The sequence below is a fragment of the Bemisia tabaci genome, chromosome 2, assembly GCF_918797505.1.
Source record: "Bemisia tabaci chromosome 2, PGI_BMITA_v3".
Classification (NCBI taxonomy): domain Eukaryota; kingdom Metazoa; phylum Arthropoda; class Insecta; order Hemiptera; family Aleyrodidae; genus Bemisia; species Bemisia tabaci.
In genome coordinates, this window is record NC_092794.1 from 35,901,206 (window position 1) to 35,922,936 (window position 21,731).

At 41.2% G+C, this 21,731-nt stretch overlaps 1 protein-coding gene across 4 annotated transcripts in view; it reads left to right on the forward strand.

The window, feature by feature from the left end:
• The window catches only part of Nup214 (nuclear pore complex protein Nup214), a 208,611-nt gene that overhangs the window by 172,476 nt on the left and 14,404 nt on the right, over window positions 1-21,731 (forward strand). For all 4 annotated transcript variants that reach the window (XR_011899324.1, XM_019045593.2, XM_072297225.1 and 1 more), the window contains 2 exons: window positions 11,597-11,722; window positions 12,386-12,587. Coding sequence is in view for 3 of the 4 variants with exons in the window: in XM_019045593.2 (XP_018901138.1) it covers window positions 11,597-11,722; window positions 12,386-12,587 (328 nt within the window). In the remaining variant the exon portion in view is untranslated. The remainder of the gene's footprint in view (window positions 1-11,596; window positions 11,723-12,385; window positions 12,588-21,731) is intronic.

Here is a 21,731-nt window from a genome sequence, read left to right on the forward strand (position 1 = left end):
TAACTTTCTGAGTTTCCTGTTTATACATACATACATAAAGCCGCTTTTATAGCGCCGCCTCGCGCTCTGCGACGCCCAATCGCCATTGCCCCCTATCTTCCCAGAGATCATCAGGCAATTGGCACCTTCTGATCTCCTCCTCCACCCCTTGTCGCCAACCTTTCACAGAACGTCCACGCCATCGCCTTCCGGGAGGAACCTAATCGAAAACCTGCTTGGGTAACCGATCGTCTGTTATCCTTTGCACATGTCCATACCAGACCAACTGCTTGGACCTGATATCGTGCACTATGTCCTTCGCCACACCCATTATCTCACGTACCTTTTCATTGCGGATACGCTCTCTTCTCGATATTCCAGCAGACCTTCGCCAAAGGTCCATCTCAGTTGCCCTTGCCCTTAGCATGTCTTCAGTTCTTTTCTTTAGTTGCCAGACCTCACTCCCGTAAGTTACGATACTCTTCACGATGACGTTGTAAATTTTTCTTTTGGTCTCCTTGGAGATACTCTTGTCACAGAGAACCCCATTTAGCATCGCGATAGCTTTCATGCCTTGCATATTCCGATCTTTAATAGCTCGATCCAAATTTCCGTCCTCAGTTAACCAAACTCCTAGATACGTGGTCTGTCCGGAAAGTATCAGAACTTTTTAGATTTTGAGAAAGCGAGCGTAAGTACTCTCCGTAAGACACAATGCACTTGTTCTAGCGATTTTGGAGCTTTTCAAAACAGTCCAAAAAGCACTCCTTTGCGATGTCCCTCAGCGCTCTCGTCGTATTCTCTTTAATGTCATTGATGGAGTCAAATCGAGTCCCTTTCATAAGAGATTTCAGCTATGGGAACAGCCAGAAGTCGCAAGGAGCTAAGTCTGGACTGCATGGAGGATGTGGAACCAGAGGAATACCGTGCTTTACCAAAAACTGTTGCACAAGACAGAAGGAACGAGCCGGAGCGTTGTCATGTTGGAGCATCCAGTCACCGCTTGCCCATAATGCAGGGCGCTTGCGTCTGATAGCATCCCGCAAACGCCGTAAAGTTTCCTGATATGCTTCTTTAGTGATGGTTGTACCCTGGGGAGCATATTCGTGATTCTTAATACCTTGGTAGTCGAAAAAAACAGTGAGCATGACCTTGATGTTGCTGTGACTTCGCCGTGCTTCTTTGGGGCGCGGCGTCCCGGGTGCGATCCATTCTGAGGACTGTGCTTTTGTCTCAGAGTCATAGCCGTAGACCCAAGACTCATCCCCGGTTATGATTTTCTTCAAAAACTCAGGGTCATTCTCAGTGGTTGCCTGTAACTCGTCGGAAATGAAAAGTCGCCACTCCTTTTGCTCTGCTGTCAAAATCTTTGGCACAAATTTCGCTGCCACTCTACGGAGCCCGAGTTTTTCAGTTAAAAGGACCCTACAACAAAACGGCCAAATCGGCCTAAACACGGAATCGTACGATTTTCTCAGGAATGATAGAGGGTCTTCCCAGACACTCAAAACTGGTCATATTTTTTGCCTAACCCCCAGGGAAAAGGGAGGAGAGGGGGTCAAAGTCAAAACCTTTAAATTAGCATAACTTCTCAACGGTTTGTCGTAGAAAGATGATCTTGGTGTCAAAATTTCCAGAAAAATGAGAGCTTTCAGAATATATGTATGAAATTACTAAAATTATGAAATTTGACCCACTTTTGGGGCATTTTACAAGGTCCCCCTTTCGTAAATTTTCGTTTTTTGAGATTTTCGGTTGTTCGGTTCGTACGGATTAAGACAAAAACAATTTCAAATGAAAGGAGAGCGTTTAAGCTTTAAAACAAGACCAAGATGATCCTTAGAAAACGATTAGAAGCGGAGTTATGAGTCTTCAAAGTTGACGCGGCGCGCGGGAACCTTGTATGTTCCGAGTCTCAAGGTCACCTGCGCGCCCCGGATTGCCTGCAGGTTGCAAGTTTTTGTGTTTTTATGCTTCTGTAAGTAGGTCATTTTTAATGTAAATCATTCAATGAAGATAGTTTAATCAGAATTTTTTTAATTTTACGCAATGGGCCTTGGGCGAGGTACACCTCTTTAACGTCAAAAAAGTTTGACTGCGTTTCAAGTAGCCCCCTCAAGAATAACTAAGACTTGCTTTGAAGCTCAAAGCTCGTCTGCTTCTACGACAAACTATTTGGCTTTACCATGTGAGATCCGTCAAGCGCTGTAGCTTATAGCTCAATTAAAAAAATTTAAAATTAGGGGTACCCCAAAATTTGGCATCAATGGGTTATAATTTCTAAATGGTTCAGTTCTGTATGGAGCATATGTATATTTGAACTGAGGGTCCATGGTTCCTTCTAAATTATAAGAGCAGAATCGTCATCGTCAGCAAATGTTTAATGAGGTATGATGGACATAATGGTTGATACTCTAAGCCCCCTCTCGCTCCTCCCGTAAAATTAAAAAATTTCGATTATTCTATCTTCATTGAATGATTTACATTAAAAATGACCTACAGAAGCATAAAAACACAAAAACTTGCAACCTGCAGGCAATCCGGGGCGCGCAGGTGACCTTGAGACTCGGAACATACAAGGTTCCCGCGCGCCGCGTCATCTTTGAAGACTCATAACTCCGCTTCTAATCGTTTCCCCAAGATCATCTTGGTCTTGTTTTAAAGCTTAAACGCTCTACTTTCATTTGAAATTGTTTTTGTCTTAATCCGTGCGAACCGAACAACCGAAAATCTCAAAAGACGAAAATTTACGAAAGGGGGACCTTGTAAAATGCCCCAAAAGTGGGTCAAATTTTATAAGTTTATTAATTTCATACATGTATTCTGAAAGCTCTCATTTTTTTGGAAATTTTGACACCAAGATCATCTTTCTACGACAAACCGTTGAGAAGTTATGCTAATTTAAAGGTTTTGACTTTGACCCCCTCTCCTCCCTTTTCCCTAGGGGTTAGGCAAAAAATATGACCAGTTTTGAGTGTCTGGGAAGACCCTCTATCATCCCTGAGAAAATCGTACGATTCCGTGTTTAGGCCGATTTGGCCGTTTTGTTGTAGGGTCCTTTCTGTAACGATGGTCTTCGGGATATTTAGCTGCTCTTCCAGTTCCCGCACGGTTAACCGACTGTCTTGGGCAATAGCTTCCCGAACTTTTTCCACGTTATCGGGTGAATTCGTCGACGAAGGTCTCCCGGACCGCGGATCACTAGCAACTGTTTCACGACCCGATTTACAGCGATTAAATCACTCAAAATTTTGCTCTTGCTCATAGTATCAGTGCCGAAAGCTTTCCGAATCATTTCCATGATCTCCTTGGCAGTTTTTTTTAGATTTAAGCAAAATTTAATACAGATTCTCTGATCTTCACGCTCGATCATTTCACGAAAAAAAAACGCGACGATAGCACTTGACACACACACTTGAATCAGTTGATTGCAATCGACTGATCAAAGGTGTGAAAGCCCGATTGTGTGGCTGCATTGAAGAGGACAAGGGCAAAGTCCAACTCACGTTTCAGCTCATTATCTGCATTACATTCCGAGATAATCAAAAAGTCCTGATACTTTCTGGACAGACCACGTATTTATACTTTTCACAGTCCTGAATTTTCCGACCATCCTCCAGTTCAATGCTTTGCTGATCACCACCGATAACCAACTTCTCCGCCTTTACCACATTAACTTCCATCCCCCACTTACGGTATACTTCCACTAACTTGCGCGTCATGTAATTCGCATCTTCTACGTCCTGAACTATCACCACCTGATCATCAGCAAAGCACAGAGTATAAAGGGTGCCATCTTTTCGTAATGGGACGCCCATTCCTGAACAGCATCTCTTCCATTCCTTTAAAACCTCTTCAAGGTTCACTTTATAGAAGGTTGGCGACAAACAACACCCTTGTTTCAGCTCCTTAGTTATTGAAAACTCCATTGATAATTCCCAATGTGATTTAACCCTAGAAAAAGCCCCATCATAAAATTCTTTAATCGCCCTAATTAGTCCCCCACTGAAACGCCTTTTGTTCAAGGCTTCCCTAAGTTTCACCAATGGCACAATATCGTAAGCTTTCTGGAGACCCACAAACACTAGATATAATTCTTGGCCTAATCCTTTCTTTTCTCGATCACGTGGATGATGGTAAATAAGTGAGCAATTGTTGACCGACCGGCTCTGAAACCTGCTTGCTCTTCCGCTTCGTGTTCTTGCCACTCATCCTCGATTTTAGCTTTCAGAATTTTTCCGTATACCTTGCTAAGGGTACATGCGACTGACAGTCCTCTATAATTATCGTCCTCATCCTTTCTACCCTTCTTCTTGTATGTAGGTGACACCCAAGACTTTTTCCATTCGATCGGTACCTTGCCACCTGCCAAGCAATCTTGCATCAGCTTTCTCAAACACTGGAACAGCTCGCAGGTTCCACACTTGATCAACTCTGCAGGAACGTTTCCCGGACCCGGAGCTATATCGTTCGTCAGCTCACGTACGGCCTTTACCACAACCTTCATGTGAATCTCCAAGTTATTTTCATTAGTATATTCAGAGCTTACACCTCCATCTTGAAATTCAGGTCGCCTTTCTGTCAGTAATTTTTTAAAATAACCCTCCAGTTTATCAATGGATATCGGAGATATTAAGTCCCGTTTCATGTCCCTTCGCAGTCCTTTCAGCAACTTCCAGCTCTCAGTACTTTTCCTTCCTCCTATGTACGAGTCTATTCGATTACAGCTCCTCTCCCAAGATTCGTTTTTTTCTTGGTGATGAGCCTTCGCACCTGCGTCGGAGCTTTTCTGTACGCCTGTTTGTCTTCTGCTTTTTTAGAAGAAAGGAACTGATGGTATTTTTTCCGTTTCTCTTGAATCTCCTTCTCAATTTCTCAATCCCACCAGTAAGGTTTTTCACTAACTTTTCTATCATCAGCAATACCAAGAGCCTACATTGCTGCCGAATGAATGCAATTCTTAAGGAACTGATACTGTTGTTCGGTATCACCGAGCCTTGATTCGCCCAACTTCTCATCCAAGCGCTTTCCATACAGTGCCCTTACACTTGGATGCTGCAAGCTGTCAATATTATAACTTACAAGCTTGACACGATTTTTTTGTTAGTGAACCTGCTTTTGTGCTTGCCTGCTCTCCTGGCTCCCTTTCACTGGGAAAGCTATTTTTGCCCCGAGGAAGTAATGATCCATGCCGCAGGAAAGACCTCTCCACACTCTGTCTTGCTGAATATTCATCTTTGTGTCTTGCCTGACCACCACATAATCAATGATTGACTTTAACCCGCGAGTGGACTGGACCTAAGTATATTTATGGATATCTTTGTGTTGGTAGAACCCATTGAGCACTTTAATCTCCCTTTGCTCACATACGTCAATGATACGAGCTCCGTTATCATTTATTGTCGCCTCTTCGAAAGGGCCGACGATCTTACTTTTAACTTGTCGTCCTATTCTACCATTCAGATCTCCCAATGATTTCCCTCCTGGATCCAATCATGCCAATCTCCTCGTTCAATTCTTCGAAGAATTAGTCCTTCACTGCGACAGTAGAATCATCGTTGACGCCATAAACTCCCAAAATGGTGATTTTATGGCCAACTGCAACACCCTGCTGCGCTCGCTGATCTTCCCCTACGCCACTATAAAACAAATCGTAGTCATGCACACTTACAGAGCCTTGTCCTTTTTTCTTGGTTTCCGTTAATACTGCGACAACAAATCCGTGACTCCCTATCTCTGATACCACTTCTGTCATTTTTGTAGAAATTCCTTGTATATTCCAAGTTCCAAAAACCATCATCCTTTTTCGTAATTTTTTCCGATAAATTCGTTTATTTCCGTTTGTACCGAAGCAATTGTTGGGTCTTTAAACAGTTTTTCTTTTTCCGAGTATCGGGGAGTTAGCCCAATGACTCAACCCCCAACCTGGAGGATCAGGGTTTGTTTTCGGAATTTCCTCTTCTAGACAGGTTGCTTCCAGTACAGCTGAGAGCCCTGTCTGCCCTCCCAATGGGTGGTTCATATGCCTTGAAGCCGGTGACCATCTCCACTACCCCATAAGGCAGGGGTTACCAGCTGGGGTCCGCAGGATCGCTAAACCTGTGACATCTGTCCCCCATACGGTTACCATACTTCCTGTTCATCCGATTTCTAAGAACTTGGACTTAAATTAAAGCTGAAAGTATGCCTCATGTGCACATCTAACCGGATTTTCTCTAGCTTCAATATTTTTGAAATGAGAGCTAAATGCGCAAGACTTTTGGGATTACCCTCGTACATTGATTCTCATGTAATTTGAGCTGAAAACCTCGGATATAACCTCAGAAATTCGATTTCACGCACTATTTTGATAGAAATCCTAATTTCGTGGAAAAATGAGTATTTTTGACCATTTGCGGTGTTATTGTATTAATTTCCCTGGAGATCGGGACAGTTCGGAAATGCTCTTTTCCCGGCAAAATCGGACCTTCTACAAAACGGGGAGTTACCGGCGACAAATGGAGGTCCAATTCGGGTTAAGCTATTTTAAATAAAGCAAAAGCGATTTACAGAGAATCTCGTAACATTTCTGAAACTCCTCGCAACAGGAAAATCGTCCGAAAACACCATTAAAGGTAATTTTTTGAGGAAAATATATTTTTCGGGAAAATCGTGGGTGATAGGAAAAATCCAAGGTCATCTTCGGATTTAGCGAGTCAAAATAATTAAAATCGATGTATAGCACGTCGCGAACATTTTTAAAATGTATTTTTAATAGTAGATGTCCAGGGTGCGCTTAGCACACCCTCACGGGTAGGCGGGGGTTCCCACCTGCACCGACGGTCACCCGCTTCACGGGTGAATTTGAAACTCGCAGCCAGCCTCCATGAAGTGATGTCATCACATCGATTAGTCACTTCATTAGTTTTTCATAAATGATTTACTTAAGTTTTTTCAATTGATTGATTTTTTTGGTGTTATTTTCATCTGCCTTTGATGAATGAAAAACATTTGTTTGTTGATTAAAGAAGAAAAAATATGCCTTGATGAGGAGTAAGCGTCCTAAATATGTAGGCTCCTACAATAGCAGCTTGTCATAAAGAATATTTTTTGTTGTTACATCTGCGCCAACAGTCGTTCCATTTTAGTGGGCAAACAAATATTTTCTCAGCAAGTGCCTAAGAAATCGAGAACGCTATTCAAGCGAGTGAGCGAAGCGTCTGACAGGACAGGCTACGGATGACTAATAAGCGAGGTGACTCGGACTGCTCTCGATCATCAAAACAAATAAATATTTTCCTCCTCTGTGGACTGTGCCTCTGCGAAGTAAGCTCCGCCCAAAGTCACCATGGATACCGACTGGAGTGGCCGCGCGGCCGTATTGCATCGACGCTCGCTCGAAGAATATTTATCCACTAACGGTCAATTCTGTATTCCCATCTCACCGATTCATCTTAGAGGTTCATCAAGGTTAACTCAGTAAAGATAAAGTTTGAGTCTGGTAAAGCTTTTACACAAAAGGCTCGGAAAAATCGACTCTACCGGAAAACAGGGGGGGGGGGGGGTGATGGAAAAAAACCGAGGTCATATACGGATGCAGCTGCCTTAAATACATAGGAATCACTGTACCACGGGTCCAGAATATATGTACAAAAAAATTGCATGCTTGTTAAATATACGTCAAATTTGCTCATTTTCTCGGGGAAAAGTGGCTTTTCTAGAAAACTGAGAGGTGATAGGGTAAAATGAAGGTCATTTTTTGACTTGGCGGCTCAAAATACATCCAAAAAGCCCTATCTTGTTTCTGAGATAAATTTTATCTACATTTTCCAGGGGATAAAAGTTGCAAAAACACCAAAATAGCCCCAACATGACCATTTTCCCTAGTAGAATCGGCTATTCCGGAAAATTGGAGGATAATGGATAAAAACGGAGGTCACATCCGGAATCAGCGCCACAAACTATTGATGGTTCATCTCATCTCGTCCGGGAGACATTTTAGTAATTTTTACTTTCTCGCTCCCCTAGGGTAGAGAGGAAGTATTGTCTTCCCCCTAGAAAAAGAAAAAAGTTGAAATTTCATCATTTCTAGACGTCTTAAGGTCCCAGGAGTCAAAATAACCACACTTGAAAAAATGTGTTTCCGTCCCTCCGACGTCCCCCAAATCTGTCTACAGCGATATCTCAGAATCTATCTGTTCGATTTCATTCAAAATTGGCACAGAACACCATTTCTATGGTCTCCTTATGCACGTCAAACGATTTTGGAGTACTGTAAAATTTGGGGGGGGCTACGCTAAATTGTCCATTTTTAGCAAAATCACAGGGAACGCTCATTTTGAAGGACTGTAAATTTTGAAAAATGCCTTTAATTCTTTAACAATGGGCATCAAGCACATCACCTGGGTCATTCATTTAAGTTCCTTAAAGATCTTTGGACTAAACTCAAAATTCAAGGGATTACGAGGCCCAAAAGTAGGGCACTTTGCTCCGCAACATCACACAAACAGCTCATTTTCAAGGACTGTAAATTTTTAAAAAAAATGCCTTTAATTATTTGAAAGTTGGCATAAGAGCACCACCTGGTTCAATAATGTAAGTTCCTACTAGGTCTTTGGACTAAACTAAAAATTGAGGGGTTACGCGTCATTTAGTAAGGGCACTGCGAAATCATACAGAATATATGGACGGTAGATTTTGAAAAATGCCTTTAATTCTTTGAAAGTTGGCTCAAAAGCACCACCTGAGTCATTAATTTAAGTTCCTAAAGGATCTTTGGACTACTCTCATAATTGTAGAGGGGCCGATAAGAAACGCTCAATTCTCTGATAAATGAGTCGGAACGCGCCTAGATATTAGCAGTAAACGCTTTGAGTCAGGTGAAACCTAGGAATTCAAATGCAGTATATAATGCATCATATATTATCTCCAAAATTACTCCGTAGGTATACACCAAGCAAAATTAGACAACTAATTAGGTACTTACATTACATACTATGAATCATCGAAGCTAACGCAAGAACTGACACTAAGATCTTTATTAGAAACTAATATGTTTGTTGTTAATGAATTTAGAATCCCGGCAGATTCTATCTTTCGCGGTTCCTTTTTACGAGGTACTGAACACAAATATAACATAATAATACTGCACAAACATGATTGATTTAATGATTAATGATTACATAATGCGAATTTGTTTACATATCATTGCACTGAGGTTTATCACGGACTGTTTGTGTTGTTGGTGTTTCGACTTCGAGATACGGGGAGTGGACACGAGCTAAGGAGGTGGCGCTCTCGGCGGGCGGGTGGTGAACTATCAGCGGAGAGATTTTGACCGACAAATTTAAAATTTGGGCGATGCTAAGCGAAAACCGTTTAGTTTTACGACTATTTAAATAGCCATTAAAATAGTCATTCTACCCATTAAAGTAGATTTTTGATGGCTCTTGACCGTGCTTAAGGAAAGATTATAATTTATAATCGTATCTGAAGTATGATGTCAATGAATCTAATGGAACCTAATGAATCGTAGAAAAGCTAAGATTTTTACGGATCGCCGTCTTTAATAGGAGGCATCATTAATCAATTACATATTTAATCGAAGATGCCTCATGATATCGACAAGTCGAGTCCGAATATATGAATTCATTACATATCACGAAGACATTCACAATGAAGTTCAGTGGTTTGAATAAAAATTTCTTAACTATTATCCTGCGATCAAAATTCGAATCAAACTTTATGATTTTGTGAAATGGGCAGTATTATTCTTAATATTCCAGTAAAAGTGCCCATGCCGGCGCGGAGCGCCGGCAAAAGCGAGTAAGTGTTGTGCGATCCTCGCACCATGATGGGGGGGCGAAGCCCTCCCACATGCCAGCGCGAAGCGCCGGTACGCGGCGCTTGCGCCGTACATAAATTGGCCGGAGGCCAATTTTTTTTGTAGAAGTGGTTTTTACTCGAGCCCATTGGACCCATGGAATGGGATGAACAAATGCGTTGTTTAATACGAGGAAAGCGACACGCATGAGATGCAGGGGTTAAAAAAGTTTTTAAATTAAAAAATTAAAATCAGCGCGCCTCCAATACATTAAATAAAGGAAAAATACAGTCTCGGTCTACCAATAACACCACATTGACACCTCATTTTTTCCTTAAAAGTTCGCTCTGTCGAACGACGCTTAAGACGAAAGTCCGCTTAAGTCGAAATTTTTATTGATCCTTCGACAATTCTACGAAACGAACTTTTAATTTATTTATTTTTCCGGTTGATAGTGAAACTTTAATTCATTTTTAAACGTTCCGAGTTTTTTTAATTTATCCTCTGTTTAGTTGCAGCTTTTCAGTGCACCCCACATCATCCTTATGGGAAATCCCCCCAACCCTGCTTTAGGTGCAGCACCATTGACGACCAGGAAGGCAACTGCAGACGCGTTCGGGTTCAACCCGAATCCCGGAACGCATGTTGGCTGCTATATCCCTTACTCACTGTCTAACTGAGACAACCTCCTGTTATTGTGTGCCCAACTCGCGGAACTGCGCGGGAAATCGATTCCCTCAAACTCGGGTTATCGCCGCCTTACCTCACTTTTTGACGCGTATTCTTGACATCTTTGGTATCGATGTAGCAGCTTCTTGATATCTTCCACGTAGTAACTTTTGTTTCGGCATTGAAACTAGTCATTGACATCGCACTGCACTTCCGAATCAGTTGCAAACTGCCTTTTACCGAGGAAGGTTTTCAGCTCAAGAAACACAAGAAAGTCATTTGGAGCTAAATAGGGAGAGTACAAAGAATGGGGAAAATTCTCCATGCAAAGCGGTTTGCTACTGACTAAAAAATGCCGTGCGTTCTTAATAACTGGTTTCGTTGCCAAGGTGAAAGCTTCTACGCGAAAGTTATTAAGAAGCTCCCACATCGATAACCAGATATGTCAAGACGGAGATGGATCGAATGGATGGTCGAAAAGTGAGGTAGAATCTTATCAATTAAAAGCCGGAATTTCTTATTGATGTGATACTTTAGAGCGATAACCCGAGTTTGAAAGAATTGTCTCTCTGCGCATCCGGAGCCCCGGAGGTGGGTACGCGGTGACAAGAGGTTATCTTTGTCAATCAAATTGAGTTTTTTCGCAAACCCCTGAACTGAATTCCAAACTTGCGAGCTTTTTAAAGCTTTGAGTATCTTCAATGTGTGCAGTTTTACTGTTTTGACTTGTGTGCAGTGTAGGGAACCTTACTTTTCAAATTACCCTTGTATTTTGAAAATAATCCTCTATTTATAAAATTACCAAAATATTTTGGAAATAAAACCACAGGTAACACTTTTAAAATATTTTGGCCGCGTTTAAAGACAACATTCAGGGAGAAACGATGGAGACATTTGTAATATTATTTGAAAAATCCAATGCCACCTAGCTGGTTTCAATAATTAAATTACAGGTAGGATGCTTTTGAAGAAAAAAAAACAGAAACTTCCAGGAATAAATCTTTCAATATTTTTTCAGCTGCCTCATTTCAGTGTGTCTAAAACACCTCTTGAGTGTCAACTTCGAGGTGTATATATGTGGGAAAGATTCATGTTCTTTGTTTATGTTTTTTAATTTTAATGTATTTTTCTTCCTCAATTATACAGCCAGTGCTTTTGGTGCACCTCCAACATTCGGTGGTGCTCCCTCATTTGGCTCCTCAGCTCCAGCCTTTGGTGCTCCAGCTGCCTTTGGTTCTCCTTCAAGTGTATTTGGCTCTACCTCACCAACGAGTATGTATTCTTTTACCTTCTTAGGATTTACTTTAAAACTAAACTGTATTGAGTGAAAAGAGAAATTGTTTTGGATACTTTGATTCTCTGCAGGTTAAAAATAGGAAGTCAATTGAGTGGTGAGAAAACTGAAGACTCTTGCTGTCTCCCGCATAATTTTAGTGTGTAGTTCTGATATGAATGGCAGGTTTACAGGGAGTTGGATCAAGGAGCACTCGGAGTGAAGTTGTGATAACTAAATTAGAAGATCATTCTATGATAGGACATCTGCATACATATAAAAATTGATTAGTTATCAAATGTGCATCAAGTCGGGTGCTTACCTTCGCATCTGACCAAAGGAATAAAAAACCAGACACATCATTGACCTCTGATGGTGGATTTGAGTCAAATCGCAATTTCTGTTATAAATGATGAGGTAATTTAGAATTATTCACTTGATCTTTTACCTTTATTAAAAATGTATTTGTCGTGAATCAAAATACCAAATGACATAACTAAGGTGTTTGATAGTTAGAATTGTTTACACTTTTTAAGGAATTGAAATTTAGGTTTCTGGGAAACTTGCTGCTTGATTTTTAGAAGGAACACATACATTACCTTACTTCGCTATTTCCTCATCAGATACGACGTAAAGCTGTATTTGTTGTTTTGATATTTCAGGTACCTTTGGTGGAGGAGGTGGGATTGCCAATCAGTCGTCACCGACTAATGCAACTTTTGAGAATCTTGCGAAGCAGAACACTGTCAGCTTTGGTAATCTTGCTCAAAATCAAGCTCCCTCTGGTTTCAGTAACACAAATCTTTTCGGCAGTTCTCCTCAAAATAGTAATTCTTTCCAGAAGCAGACATCTCCTCAGTTTGGGTAAGTGTTTCAACTGCAATAATTTTATTGTCAAAGATTGCGGCTGCTTACATGATTTACTCACCTTGATTAGTAAGGAATGGGAGAAATGTAAATTGACAATAAACTTTTGGGTTGCATTGCATACTAATGCCCTCCGACTGAAGATGTAAACCCAAAAACCGCATTCGAGATTGTGAAGAAAATCGAAAGTCAAGGCTTAAACCGAAAACTGAACTCATAAATTTCTGGCGGGGGAAAATGGTGTTTGCATTAAGGATGCAATCATACAAATTTTTTTTAAATATTCATCAAAGGAACAAGGAAAGTGAAAAGTCTCTATTTTCATGTATTTATGGCCAAGAAACCTAAATTTGATGTTATAAATGTTATAGTCCCTAGTATTTTACTGAATATTATCTTCGTATTTATGTTGCTGTGATTTCTGTGAAAGTGCCTTGAGGGAGGATTCCTCCCAAGAAAAAGAGGTAAAAAGCATTGACGCCTGAAATATTCGAAAACCTGACGATAACCCTGTTCCGGACTTCGCGAACAGGGTCACAGGGACCTGAAAATTAAAGTTGGCAGGAACTTCAATGTTCAGGCTCCTCGCTCCTGTGACCCTGCTCGCAAAGTTTGGAACCTCAGATATTAAAATTGGTTCGACTAACAATTCACATTCCTAATAATGATGCTGAAATGATGGTTAGGCGACTTCAACTCTTTTTCCCCCGGGATCGAAAAAATTTAGACCCTGAAAGGAAAGTGCCTCATCATAATTTTGCGAGACCTGCGGGAATAGGGACAGAGCAGGGATCTAGAAAGGGATGCCATACTGGGTGAATTGAAACCTCTAACTGTAATGTTCACAGCGAGATTCAATGCCTCAAAGCTAAAATAATACGTCATGAAACCATATTAAGTACAATCCTTATAATATGACAGAACCGTGATCCAGCGTTGACGCCGATTTCGGCCGTTGGTGTCTTCGACTTCCAGCGCTCCTAACTTCTGTAAAAACAGTCATTAGTCCAAAAATTGAGAGTCTTTCTTGTAGCATTTTTCGCTGACTTCACTTTTCCACGACCATTTTCGCCGAAAAATCGCCCAGAAAAAATGGTGTTCAGGAAAAACGACAAAAATGACAATTTTTTCAAATTTCCGCGGTTTTCAGCGCGCTCTGGTGGACGGTACATGCATTGTCTCAAAACTTTGATGCATGTTTTAAAATCAAAATTTAACGTACTTTCGCTTTGCAGAACTTTATTTGTCGTCCGACGCACAGGGAACGAGTTATTACCGATTCTTGGACAAAAATGAGATTTGGCAACGTCTTTTCAAGATGGCGGCTTTAGCGGCAAAAATCGAAGGTAGCAAAGTTCAGATTCGAACTTAGCGCTAAAAAACACATAGGATACATATGCTAGAGATTTTTTTCCAGAATGTGGAAGGTAAACCCCTATTTTGGGATAGGTTGGCTATGGACTATTGTGCATTCAAATGAGGCAGAAAAGGTCGATTTTAGCAACTTTCGGGCGGTCTGGCAACCCTTTCCCAGCGGAGTTCGACGGTCTGGCAAGGTAATATCTACTCAGGGAAGTCACCCCTACAAAATGAGACTAAAATCAACTATAATACTTTCCGGTTAAAATTTGCGCAATTTTTCGGAACTTTCGGGCGGTCTGGCAACCCTTTCCCAGCGGAGTTCGACGGTCTGGCAAGGTGATATCTAATCAGGGAAGTCACCCCTACAATATGAGGCTAAAATCAACTATAATACTTTCCGGTTAAATTTTACGCAATTTTTCGGAAATTTGATGGGTCTCAAATTTTGAACCCAGCGGCTATGACCAGCCAGACTGCCCGATCCTTGCTACACTCGAGTTTCCCGATCTAAGAATGTATGTGAAAATTCTTATACTCTCCGGTTAGATAATTCGGTGCTGGCTCTCGGTCTAATATAATTCCGTTCATCACTCCCGGGTCATTTGGCTCGAAGGGGTGTAGCCGTTTCAAAACCGTTAAGAAATTATGCTACTTTAAAGTTTTTGACTTTGACCCCCCCCCCCCGTCTCCCTTTTCCCTTGGGGGTTAGGCAAAAAATATGACCAGTTTTGAGTGTCCGGGAAGACCCTCTTTCATCCCTGAGGAAATCGTAGGATTCCGTGTTTAGGGCGATTTGACCGTTTTGTCGTAGGGTCCTTTGAGATTAGAAGTGCTCAAGTATGAGTAATCAATAGACAAAGTCTGAAGAAATTCTTGAGGGGGGGGGGGGGCGAAAAAAGCCATTTTTGCATCAAGCTCCTTAAAAGTTCAGAGTCCCTCTGTGCCCCATCAGAAAAGTCTCTAAGGAAAACGGGACCCTCAAATTTGGATTTCTTGGGGTCGATTTCCCTCAAACACACATTTTTTCCGAGTCTCCACGTCAATTCAACGAACTTGAATTTTTTGAAAGGGGGCTCTGTCCCCCACCTTTAGGGGTCGGTATTCTGGACACGGATGGACCGATTTTGGATTTCTTGGTGTCGATTTAAGTTAAAAATTCCCGTACGTTCTAATTCCGATGAAATAAATTCAAAATTTTGACATAAACCCTGACTTTTGAAGTACAGACCCCCCCCCCCTTTAACCCCCTAAGGTAAGCCAGGGGGGCTCTGGGACCATGAAATTCGGAATTCTTGGGGTCGATTCCATACTCATCCCCGCGATCCTGGACTCCGTACGACCCAAATTAACCAAAAAAAAGGCCTGGTACGGTAGGTCTGGGCCACCCTGTATAAGCTCCAATAGAGTACCTATATAGGGAGAGTATGAACAACTCGAAATTTGTAGCTCTTAGGGCCCAAAAGGGTAGGTAACATTTGAAAACGAAAAATGTCACTGTCAATCTTTAGACTCCAATATAGAACGAAAGTGGACAAGAAAATTCATAAGTAAGCATTTCTTCCGCAAAAATGAGTAAGTTTATACAAAAACCAAGTCAAATACGTGCTTTACCAACGACAGGTCTGAACAATTATGATTATAAATCACTCTGTATAATTTGAATTCATAGATTGCCTACCCTTTTGGGGTCTAAGAGCTCCATCACCTAACAAATCACCTCAAAATTTTCGCCATGTCCATACTCTCCCTATATAGGTACTCTAAGCTCCAAGACCTCCTAAATTTGCGTATCTGGTAACGTTTAGATCCAGTGTTCTACCGGACCGATTTTCATGATTTTTGCACCTATCGACGGCAATTGTTTCTAGATGAGCCCGCTTTATTTAGATTTTAAAAACATGACCCAGCTTTTTTTATACTACATGTTAAAGTTGCAAAATCTCCCATTTAAACAATGGAATTTTTTATTTTTTGTCATAGTTCGTTTGAGCGTTCTACCAGGCCGATTTCCATGTTTTTTGCCATTATCGACAAGTAGCAGTCCCTAGATGAGCCCATTGTAATCAGAATTACAAATAGGACCCAGGTTTTTTTATATAAGAGGAGATCAGAAAGTTTGAAAGGGGGGCAAAATTTGAAATTCCCGCCAATGAAAAATGGCGGGAATTTGAAAAAATAATGAACTTAGCGGGAAATGTTACGCATCCATTTTTGGCCAAACGCATCCACCAAAGGCAGACGCGGGAAAACGTTCCGTCAAAATATCACGTGACTAGTCATGTGATAAGTGGGAACTGGGAGTTCCAAAAAATTGCATATGGGCGACCTTTTGTTGTGTGCCGTATTGCAAGTGAAGTGTCGTGTAGCTTGGAAAATAAAAGAGAAAAAAAATTTAACCTGATTCTTCTACTATAAATAAACCAGCAAACAGTAATTATAGAACTATAACCTATCATTTTTTGAATAACACCATTATTTAGCCCTATAAACCTTCCCAAAACTGTTGAACTAACCCTAGCAAAGAAAAATCTTGAAATAGAAAATAAATAATATAGTAGGATCAAGGGAATCAACTTGATTAAAGTAGATAAAATAAAAAACCTTATTCATTCAAGTTTTCCACAAATTAAAATAAACCAAAAATGGAAAGGACATAACCCCATCTTAATTATCAACCCTAGAATTAAAATAAACCTATAGAAATGACCCAAATTAATTTATAAAAAAAATAAATACAAGTATCATTAAAGAAAATCTCACTTGAACAAGATAATATCTTATTTTTATTTCTCTAACTCTTCATCCTCTTCCTGATGTACACAAGCCCAAAAATAAACTAAGACATACTTCTATAAGATATCAAATTATTAATCAATTATTTATAGTCCAGCTTATAAAGCTAAACGTAGCTACTAGATAAATTAATAAGACTTTTATATACTTCACTAGATAAGAGATTTTATTAACCTATGATTGAAATATGAATCCAATAACTTAGATTAGCTCACATGTCTTTAGAAATACGTGGTCTCTCCGGGAAGTATCAGGACTTTTTGATTATCTCGGAATGTAATGCAGATAATGTGCTGAAACTTGGGTTGGACTTTGCCCATGTCCTCTCCAATGCAGCCACACAATCGGGCTTTCTCGATTGCAATCAACTGATCAAAGTGTGTGTGTTAAGTGCTATCGTCAATTTTTTTTTTTTTTTTTTTTTTTTTCGTGAAATGACCGAGCGTGAAGATCAGAGAATTTGTATTAAATTTTGCTTTAATCTAGAAAAAACTGCCAAGAAGACCATGGAAATGATTCGGAAAGCTTTCGGCTCTGATTTTATGAGCAAGAGCAATATTAATGAGTGGTATAATCGCTTTAAATCGGGTCGTGAAACAGTCGCGAGTGATCCGCGGTCCGGGAGACCTTCGTCGACGAAATCTCCCGATAACGTAGAAAAAGTTCAGGACGCTATTGCCCAAGACAGTCGATTAACCGTGCGGGAACTGGAAGAGCAGCTAAATATCCCGGAGACCATCGTTGCGGAAATTTTAACTGAAAAACTCGGGCTCCGGTGACTGGATGCTCTAACATGACAACGCTTTGGCTCATTCCTCCTGTTTTGTGCAACAGTTTTTGGCAAAGCACGGTATTCCTCTGGTTCCATATCCTCCATACAGTCCAGACTTAGCTCCTCGCGACTTCTGGCTGTTCCCAAAGCTGAAATCTCCAATGAAAGGGACTCAATTTCACTCCATCAATGACATCAAAGGGAATACGACGAGAGCGCTGAAGGACATCCTAAAGGAGTGCTTTTTGGACTGCTTTGAAAAGCTCAAAAATCACTGGAACAAGTGCATTGTGTCTTACGGAGAGTACTTCAAAGGAGATTAAAGCCACAATGTCATAAGTAAGCTCGATTTCTCAAAATCTAAAAAGTCCAGATACTTTCCGGACAGACCACGTAATTTCTAAATTACACAAATTATTATATAATAATAACCCTTTTATCAGGCATTCTAAAATATACAGCACTGAAATATTACTAACTATATTCTTCTATGTTTGTATTATTCTTCCTCTCCTTCTCTATTGCTAATGATTAATATATATAACTGGGCAAACTGAGCAATAGCCAAGAACCGAGCGTGTAATGGCGTCTTCCCTGTTGACAGACCACGAGATTCTCGGAAGCGTAACCAAAATTTGAATTCTCGCCTCTAATGGATGCGGGATGCGCTACTGAGAGCAGGTCTTGGGCTAGCGAGACCCGCTTCCATTTCATTGGATGCGCATCCACTTTTATGTCATCAGCCAAACCAATTGCCAAACTCGCACCCGCATCGCCAAACTCATTACCCAACTAGGAACTGGATGCGGCACTGGATGCGAGAAATAAAACACGGAAAATGCCACATCCATCACCAATTTTGGATGCGCATCCACCTGCATCCACAAATAAAATACGTCTGTTGAATCTTGGTCCGTTAGTAGGGAAAATAGCTACGTTTATGCGAGGCTCCAAACCTAACTTCAATCGAAACCTGAGTTTGAAACCTCAATTCAAGTCACGGCATAAACTATGCGGAACTAACGAAATGTAGGTTACTGAAATTTGTGTTTGAAACCCTATTTTACACTAAAGACTAGGTTTTCGCATTCCGCACAAACGGACTGGAGGTTGAAATTCAACTTGAAATGCGATTTCTAGGTGAGCTGGGTGATCGGCAACATGGTTAGGGGAACTTCAGTTTAAATCGAAGAGTCATAAGTTCTAGCCATAACATTCTTCTTCCTATTGACACTAAAAACGATGTAAAAAGAAACTTCTGAAGCTCTGAAATTTGATCCCAGAAAAAAGTAGGGTTAAGCATGATGACCTTGATGCAACCAATCGCGATGGATCGCTCTCAGCGGTTGCAGATATCTTTCTCCCACCATGAGCTGTCTCTCTCGCACTTACAGATATCCCGTAAGAGAAACTGGGATCAAATTGTAGCTTTTATTATTAAACTTTCAAAGCTCGCGTTTGTTTCTAAGGATTCCAGACGTATGCTGCTAGAACTTATGAGTCTTAGAATTTAAGATATCTATTGTGATATTTAAATATTCACTGATTTCGGAGTCGGATTTTAGCAGCGCGACGCGGTGGATTTTTTCAGAACTACAGCTGAAAATTAACCTTAAGGAGACTCATCCGTAGACTCTAGCCCACTATTTCACGGCTTACGATGTGAGGTTAGGGTGCAGGGAGTGCTGCAGGGATGCCATATTCCTCAGAAATGAAAAATTAACCACCGGCTAGAGTGGGCCTCTGAATCGTGGATATAACTAGAAAAATGTTCCTCCCACCTGAATTGAGTATCTTTTAGTACAGTATGCTCAGGTAAGTAAGTAAGTAAGTAAGTGAAGGCCGGGCTGACCGGCGAGGCGCCCCCAAGGGGCCAAGGCAACTGGCTACTGCCGTCGTGCACCCCGAAGTTGGACCGTGCTCCTTAACTTTTAACTTCGTACTATTGACACATTGTGTATCCTCTATATTCCCGCAAGGCTCAGCGGCCGTCTGATAGCCAACGGAAGGTCTTTATCAAAGACTGTGGCAGACGCTGCAGAGCACGGAATTTCGGAGCACGGCCATGCCTCCACCGAATTGGACTGTGTTGTTGCAATCTACACTGATAAGCAGCGCTGGCAGTCGCGCACACTACGAGTGATTACCGATTTTTCACAACCCAGTCGAACAGTGCAGACGGATTACTTACTGGGTGACCATGTCCCTCCCGCACCCTGTTACCTCGAAGGGTCAGGGTATTGGAGTGGCATAGTCATCCACAGTCACGATGGCAAATATCAGTCACCTCCGGGGATTGAACCCGGGACCTCAGTGTTGGCAGCGAACTGCCTTGACCACTACACCACTGAGGCTGACTTGTATGCTCAGGTAAGATATAATATAATTAAACACATTTGTAGTTCGATATGGCAGCAGTGGCGGTTTCCATGCGCTTCGCGGATCCTAGAGGAACAAAGCAACTACCCTTGGAGGGTTTTCCGTCTTGAAGCGACCCTGTTTAAATCTTGCTCGGGGGGCTTTTTCCCATTCCTTTTTGTCCCCAAAAGATGATTCTAAAGTTTCAGCATATTAGCTAAAGTCTGTATTTTCCCCCAAAGCTATTAAAATTTCGGGTAAAATTACACTGGTTTAAATAGGAAGGAAATAGGTCGATCCGCGGAACTGCATTTTCCGGCTATAAAATGCGTCCAAATGATTCCAAGCCTGACCATGTCTTCCGAAGACATCCTGAAGCCTTTTTTGAACGAGAAAATTTCATATCTGACCCAGGGATGGGGGTAGGGTGGGTAACGGCGTAGTTACTTTTGAGGCGCTGTGTGCAGCAAAATAATCGCATTTAACAGTTTTTCATCAACCTCAAAACAGGCCTTCCGGTGTTGAGGAGACTAGTATATCTCACAACGTATAAGAAAGTATTACACAATAGATGTTTTTAGTCCTGAAGTACTAATTTTGACAATTTACACTGTTGCCAAATTCACTCGAGCCCAGAAGAAATTTAGTGTATTATTTGTTCTGTGCTTGAATGATCACGGCAACAGTGTAAATTATTAAAAATTGTTTTTCAAGAATTAAAACAACAACTGTATATTATTTTCATACACGTGGTGAGATACGTGGATTTCTTCTCAATCTCAGAAGACCAGCGGGGCGATTATTGAAATGATATCGACTCTATGTCGCCGCTTTGTCGTGTCGCGCCATCGACTAAGCATACGCTTAGTCGATGGCGCGACACGACAAAGCGGCGACATAGAGTCGATATCATTTCAATAATCGCCCCGCTGTTTCGAAGTTGATGAAAAACTTTCAAATACGATCACTTTTCTGCGCGTAGCGCCCTAAAAATAACGGCACCCTGACCCACCCTCCGACCCGCGAAGCACATGAAAACCGCCACTGCTGCCAGATTGAACTACTGATGTGTCTAATTATATCATATATCACCATCAGTCTGAGTTTACTGCACTAAGAGGTACTCAATTCAGGTGGCAGGAACATTTTTCCAGTGATATCCACGATTCAGAGGCCCACTCTAGCCTGGTGGTTAATTTTTCATTTCTGAGGGATATGGCATCCCTGCAGCACTCCTATGTATCCTAACCTCACATCGTAAGCCATAAAATAATGGGCCAGAGTCCACTGATAAGTCTCGTTAAATATTTCACAAAGTATGAGCAAAATAAAACCTATGAAAATTAACATAAAATATAGGTAGTATTTAGGCGCATTTTTAAGGGATTTCGGCGGTCCTAGATGGCGCCCTCTAAGGCATTCCCTGCAAGTTGGGGGTGTCCTCCTCTGACCTGTATCGCTTGAAAGGATATCCGCTTTCCGAATCCGTTTTTTTTCCCCAAGAACCAGGGCCTTCTGTCATTCGAGATGTGAACTAAGCACATCCGTTAACGTGAGAACATGGCAAAATCTTCAAAATCAAAAGTTAATGGCTACTTTCTCCATGAGTCACACTGAAGAATATGCAGTGCTGTGAATCACCAATATTTTCATTTTTTTCTTTCAGCAGTAACTCCGTTGTAAAGGTCGCTTATTCAGCTTTTTCTTTTGGAATTGTATACACCATATTGTCGTTTTACCGGCTGTTCCTATAGAGAAAGTCACGATTCAGATATTTCACGATCAGTCATCTTTGATTTCAGGTCTTCTTGTTGAGTAAAATTAATTGTGAACATCTAATAAAACTGCTAAGCGGA